At 49.3% G+C, this 6,787-nt stretch overlaps 1 protein-coding gene across 1 annotated transcript; it reads left to right on the top strand.

Annotated features, from left to right (window-relative positions):
• The first annotated feature begins 1,731 nt into the window (after window positions 1-1,731).
• Window positions 1,732-5,875, top strand: Gpr84 (G protein-coupled receptor 84). The gene is made up of 2 exons (XM_008839137.1): window positions 1,732-1,795; window positions 4,491-5,875. The coding sequence occupies exon 2, from the start codon at window positions 4,499-4,501 to the stop codon at window positions 5,681-5,683; it is 1,185 nt and encodes a 394-aa protein (XP_008837359.1). The 5' UTR covers window positions 1,732-1,795; window positions 4,491-4,498; the 3' UTR covers window positions 5,684-5,875.
• Window positions 5,876-6,787: the final 912 nt, after the last annotated feature.

Raw genomic sequence — 6,787 nt, 5'->3', positions numbered from 1 at the left:
GTGTATCCCACCATACCTGGTTTACATGATTCTGGGAATCAAACTCAGGGCCTTGTACATGCTAGGCAGGCACTCTACCACTGAGTTACATTCTCAGTCCTCATTCACTTTTTATCTGGAGACAAAATCTCACTCACTAAAATTACTCAGGCTGGCTTTGAACTCACTGTATAAATCAGAACTTGCGATTTTCCTGCCTCAGCCTCTTTCTTCAGTAAGTGGGAGTACAAGCCTGCACCACCAGGCCTGGTTCCCACCTTTTTATAAAGTTTTTAAATTACGTTAATTTATTTGTGTGTGTATAAATGTTCATGTCCTGGGCTGGAGAAATGGCTCAGTGGTTAAGAACACTGGTTGTTCTTGCGGAAGACCCAGGTTCGAATCCCAGCACCCACATGGCAGCTAACAACTGTCCATAACTCCGGTCCCAGGGGATCTGACAACCTCTTCGGACCTCCTCAGGCATTGCACAACATGGGTACACTTACCTACATACAGGCAATACACGCATACATATAAAATAAAAAAATAATAATAATAGTAAATGTTCATGTCCCAAGGAGCTTGTATGGAGGTCAGAGGACAACCCGCAGGAGTCAGTTCTCTCTTTCCATCATGCGGGTCCCTGGATTGAACTCTGGCTGTCAGGCAGAGCAAGAACCTTTACCTTTAGCCATCTTACCAGCCCCACACCTATCTTTTTCATCCAACTCCACTTCTCAGATGTGCTAGGGTGTTTTATGGGACCTCTGACTTGAACCATCTCCAGACCCTAAAGAGAAGAAAGGAAATGGTCCAGCAAAACAAACATAAGCATTCTGGGCTGCCTAGCATTGCTTCTAGAATCTGGTCTTGGTTTGGGGCCTCTTAAGAAGTGGCCCAGTTGGGTATGGTGGCTCGTGTCTACCTTCCTCAGGAGGTTGAGGCAGGGGGATTTCTGTGGGTTCCAGGCCAGACAAGGATATGAAGTCAGAGTCAGACCATGTCTCAAAAAAAAAAAAAGTTATCATAGGTGATATGCTGAATAGCTTTAGTGTCAACTTGACACACCTGGGTTGAGGGAGCCTCAACTGGGGAATTGCCTCTATTGGACTGGCCTATGGCCATGTCTGAGGGGCATCTTCTTGATGAGTGATGTGGGAGGGCCCAGCCCACTGTGGGTGGTGCCACCCCTGAGCAGGTGGGCCTGTGTTGCATAAGAAAGCAGGCTGAGAAGGGGCCAAGGGAGCAAGTCAGTAAGCAGCATTCCTCCATGGCCTGTGCTCCAGCTCCTGCTTCCAGGTTCCTGCTCTGAGTTCCTACCTTGAACTGCGAACTGGGACATATAAGCTAAATAAACCCTTTCCTCCCCAAGTTGGTAGTGGTCAGAGTGTTTTGTCAGCAATGAAGAAACAAACTAAAACAGATGACATACCACATGACACTGTCTCCCTGCCTGACAGTGCTCAGCAGTTATCTCTTCGGCGTCTTACCTGACAGCAGAAGGAAACAGGGCTTGCGGTTTGAGGAAGGAGAAGGAAAAGAGTGAGACAACTCTGGAGTAAGTAACAGAGGAATTTCAACAGAGAAGCCCAGCCAGACTTCAGTAGCCAAGGCAAAATTAGTAGGGCTGTCTGGAGGTAGGGAAGGAAGTGGCTGGGGTTGAGTAACTAGGGAGTTTCTTATTCTTTTGGTCTAGCATGGTAGGAGGTATTATAAGTCTGCCTGGAAGCCTGGCTGAGCACCAGAAAGGCCTGCTCTTTGGGTGAGTTGGACTTCATTCACTGAAGACAAGGGTTGAACCTGGGACCCTCAGGTGAGCATGCTGTGTACTCTTACTTTCTTGGTTCCCTCACCTCCCAGATGGTAACAATCAGAAAACCTGAGGCTGGGAGCCAGCTTAGTGACCTATGCCTATAATCTCTGTAAGCAGGAGACTGAGGCAGGAGCATCACTGTGAATTTGAACTGTGAGCTAGCCTGAGCTGCATGACGAGATACTACCTAAGAATGAAAGAAAGAAGAATAAAAATTGAGGCCTTATATGTGTGGTGGAGAGAGGAAAGGGGACAAGACTTCCGGCTCGTCTTCAGGAACAGTAAAGCAATAGAAAGTGGTCGGGTGTGGTGGCGTAGGCGTCTTTGATCCCACTACTCAGGAGGCAGAGGCAGGCAAATCTCTGTCAATCCAAGGCCAGCCTGGTCTCATCTCTGTGAGTTCCAGGCCAGCTGGGGCTACAGAGAGACCCTGTCTCAAAACATCAAAAGAACAGCTCTCAAAGTTCTTGAACTCAAATCCTGAGCCCAGCACTCTCGAGTCCATCTTGGTAGACAAAAGAAAAATCAGGAGGAACCCGATAAAGGGATGCTTTGGGAGGCTCTTGTCAAGAAATTCCAGTGGACTCTCATATGAATATTTGAAATTTGCTCTGTTCTGACCTTTTTCTGGTTCCCTGTCTAGAACTTGTAATGCTAAGTACTCTTGCCTTTACTTCTCCTTCACATCTAGTCACCAGTCAAGGACTTTCTTTTCCCTGTACGGATTAGTTATGCAACTCGGGAGTCTTTTAGATAGACCCATTGAAGGAGTACCCCAGTTGCCTCACCCTGCATCCCTGTTCAGCATGGAAGGAGCCAGAGCCCTCTGTTTCCCAATTCCCCATCAGTAATTTGAGTAATCTCTTCAGAGGATGCTGTGATAAGAATAGGAGGTAGGAATTGGCTAGGCAGTTAGAGTAAAAAGACCCCAAAGAAAAGTAGCCAGTTTCTTGGCTAAAGTCAAAATGTCCTTGGGCCTCTTAGCAACATACTCTGTTCCAAAGGCCAAAAATGTCAAAAATATTTGGGAACTCTTATCTAATCCCTAAAAGATTTCAGGGTTGCCTCTTCAGAGGGGGGGAATGTTAGAGTAGCAAAAGGCCTCATTAAAAAAAAAAGTACACAGTTGTCAGGAAAAAGTGATCAGGAGACATGGGAGGAGTTGGAGGGAAGGGAGTGGGCATGGATTTGATCAAAACACCTTATATGTATGTATGAAATTCTCAATAATTTTTTAAATAAAAAAAAAGATGAAAGAAAGAAGGAAAGAAAGAAAGAAAAGAAAAGAAAGAAAGAAAGAAAGAAAGAAAGAAAGAAAGAAAGAAAGAAAGAAAGAAATTAGAATGTGTAGAGGTGGCCATGTTTATGGGGAGTATCCCATGACTTAGCACGTTTCCACAAGAAACTATTTTTTGAGACAGGATCTCCCTGTAGCCCCAGCTGGCCTGGAACTCCCTATGTACACCAGGCTGGCCTTAATTTCACAAAGATCAGTCCGCCTGTGCTTCCCAAGAGCTGGGATTAAAGGCATACACCACTAGGTTTGGCTCGGGAGACATTTTGATAAGAATCTAGAAAAAGGGGCTGGGCCGGGCATGGAGGCCCTTGCCTTTAATCTCAGCACTTGGGAAGCAGAGGCAGGTGAATCTTTGTGAGTTTGAGGCCAGTCTGGTCAACATAGAGAGTCCCAGGTCAACTGGGGCTACAAGGAGACCCTGTAGCCAGGTGTGGTGGCGCATGCCTGTAGTCCCCCCACTTGGGAGGCAGAGGCAGGTGGATCTCTGTGAGTTCAAGGCCAGCCTGGTCTACATAGTGAGTTCCAGGACAGCTGGGGTTACAGGGAGACCTTGCTTCAAAAAGACAAGAAAAAAAAAAAAGAATGAATGAAAGAAAAAGGGGCTGGAGTGGTTAAGCAGGTAAGTGGGCTCAGTGGTTAAGAGCACTGGCTTGCTCTTGTAGAAGACCTGGGTTTGGTTCCCAGAACCGACACTGTAGATCACAATCTTCTGTAATTCCAGTTCCAGAAGCTCCTATACACCCTTCTTGCCTCCTCAGCATCAGACATGCACATGGTACACAAACATACATGCAGGCAAAGTATTCATACGTAAAATAAAAACAAAACAATAAATCTTTTAAGAAAATAATTTAGGGCTAGGAGTGGTAGCGCACACATTTAATCCCAGCATTTCCCACTTGGGAGGCAGAGGTAGGTGGATCTTTGTGAGATCGAATCCAACCTGGACTACATATCTAGTTCCAGGTCAGCTGGGGCTACTGGTAGATCCTGTCTCAAAACAGTAATAATTATTAATAATAATAATTTAGAAAAAATATCTTTGAGAGTGGGAAAGGAAAGAGACACCCTAAGGAGGGCCAGAGGCCTTGAGCTGAAATGTTCTGAGAATGGTTTTCAAGAATGGTGAATTGATGTGGGGTGTGGTGGCGCACGCCTTTAATCCCAGCAGAGGCAAGGGGATCTCTGTGAGTTCAAGGCCAGCCTGGTCTACATAGTGAGTTCCAGGACAGCTGGGGCTACAGGGAGACCCTGTCTCAAAAAGACTAAAAAAAAAAGAATGGTGAATTAAGGCAAGTTCCAGGATCAGAGCAGGTGTGAGGGGGGAGAGCTGTTCAAAGGATGCAAGTTGAGGGCAGGATTCTCACTCGTGTCCCTCTCCTACTCCTGTCTCTTCAGCCTCCATCATGTGGAACGTCTCAGATGTCAACTTCTCCTGCTACCACGAGTCTGTGCTGGGCTACCGTTACTTTGCAGTTAGCTGGGGGGTGGTGGTAGCTGTGACAGGAACCGTGGGCAACGTGCTCACCCTGCTGGCCTTGGCCATCCAGCCCAAGCTCCGAACCCGCTTCAACCTGCTCATTGCCAACCTCACCCTGGCAGATCTGCTCTACTGCACGCTCCTGCAGCCCTTCTCCGTGGACACATACCTCCACCTCCACTGGCGCACCGGCGCCACCTTTTGCAGAATATTCGGGCTCCTCCTCTTTGCTTCCAACTCGGTCTCCATTCTCACCCTCTGCCTCATCGCTCTGGGACGCTACCTCCTCATTGCCCACCCCACGCTCTTTCCCCAGGTTTTCAGTGCCAAGGGGATCGTGTTGGTGCTGGTGGGGACCTGGGTGGTGGGGATAACCAGCTTTGTCCCCCTCTGGCGTGTTTTTGTTTTGGTGCCCGTGGTCTGCACCTGCAGCTTTGACCGCGTGCGAGGTCGGCCTTACACCACCGTTCTCATGGGCATCTACTTTGTGCTTGGGCTCAGTAGCGTGGGCATCTTCTATTGCCTCATCCACCGCCAAGTGAAGCGAGCAGCTCGAGCGCTGGACCAGTACCGGCTGAGGCAGGCCAGCATCTGCAACCACCACGTTACTGAGATGGATGAGGCCATGCCTGGACACTTCAGGGAGCTAGACAGCGGGGTCGCATCGAGAGGGCCCAGCGAAGGGATCTCATCTGAGCCAGTCAGTGCTGCGACCACGCAGACCTTGGAAGGGAACTCATCAGAAATAGGGGGCCAGGGCAACAGAAAGGCAGCTCAGCAGACGGCAGAAAAAGGACCTCCAGAAGAGCGTCCCAAGGCCCAGGCAGGAGCGCGCAGAGCCGCGGACTCCCCTTCAGAGTTCGGGAAGGTGACTCGCATGTGTTTTGCTGTGTTCCTCTGCTTTGCGCTCAGCTACATCCCTTTCCTGCTACTCAACATTCTGGACGCCAGGGGCCGCGCTCCGCGGGTAATCCACATGGTGGCAGCCAACCTCACCTGGCTCAATGGCTGCATCAACCCAGTGCTCTACGCAGCCATGAACCGCCAGTTCCGCCACGCATACCGCTCCATCCTGAAACGCGCGCCCCAGAGTTTCCGACGACTGCGTTAGAACTGGGAGCCCAGACCAGCACGGACTCTTCTGGAATCTGGGTGGCTCCTGGAGGGAGAACAGGTGACCATCAATCCGTGGACATTTTCACAGACAACCTCTGCTTTCCCCACACGGCTTCCCCATTCAGGAATTCATAACTCAGCCCTGGGCCGCCCGTGGAATGTCTGTTCATTATTAATAAATGCATTATAAGCGTCCTCCCTTCCCTCACTTCTAGTGTGTATATGGGTGTGGCTCAGACGTGGACTTCAAGGTGTCTTTCTTAATCTCTCTCCGCCTTAGTTCTTGGGACAGGGTCAGGGATTTGACTAGACTGGCTGACCAGCAAACTCTAGGGACCTTCCTGACTCTTCCTCCGCAATGCTGGGATGACAGGCAGGTACTATCACACCCAACTTACAGGCAGGTACTATCACACCCAACTTACATGTGCTGGGGATCCAAACACAGGTCTTCATGTTTGTATAACAAGCACTTTACTGAGTGATCTCCACAGCCACGTTGCATGCTTTTAAAGCTCTAGTGTGGTCTGTAGGGAAGAAGGATTCAAACCCCAGTCAGGGCTGGAACCTAGTAGCTGAGGCTTTGTGGTGACTTGAGTCAGAGCAGGTGGCTAGGGACAGACAGAACTCCAGTCATGGGCATGTGAGGTGGTTTGAAGGTTAGTCTTCTCTCTTCTATTTCTTTTTCCTTTGAGACAGTCTTGCTAAGTAGCCCAAACTGGAGCTCCTCCTGAGTTGTCCTCAGCCTGATTACAGGTTTGTGCCACTTTCCTTAATTCCCAGAAACAGCCTTCGCTGCTGACAACAGCTGCCAGAATCCTCCATCCCTGCCAGGAGGCTTACCGATCTCTAGAGGTTTGGAGCTCTCGCTTTGATACTCCTGCAGTGAATCCTGCTGCCTATGCCCTGTATAAAAGGGACAGTCATGAAAGAGACTGTGTTCTAGGTAAATGGAATAAAACTTATCTGGGACAGATACAGGGTGGCAGCTGCTGGGGAAGGTTTTATCTGCCTCAGGGTCCCCCTCTTCCCCTCGACCCCCCGGCAGAGATACTAGTTAGAAGGCGGTGGGGAGAAGGTCAGGAGGAAGGGACAGTGC

The sequence above is a fragment of the Nannospalax galili genome, unplaced genomic scaffold (genome assembly GCF_000622305.1).
Source record: "Nannospalax galili isolate Female #2095 unplaced genomic scaffold, S.galili_v1.0 scaffold251, whole genome shotgun sequence".
NCBI classification, from domain to species: domain Eukaryota; kingdom Metazoa; phylum Chordata; class Mammalia; order Rodentia; family Spalacidae; genus Nannospalax; species Nannospalax galili.
This window is presented reverse-complemented; position numbering and strand designations above follow the sequence as displayed.

What these genes read in the sequence shown, in the direction of transcription:
- Gpr84 (XM_008839137.1), top strand. Translation starts at nt 4,499, where the DNA reads ATGTGGAACGTCTCAGATGTCAACTTCTCCTGCTACCACGAGTCTGTG.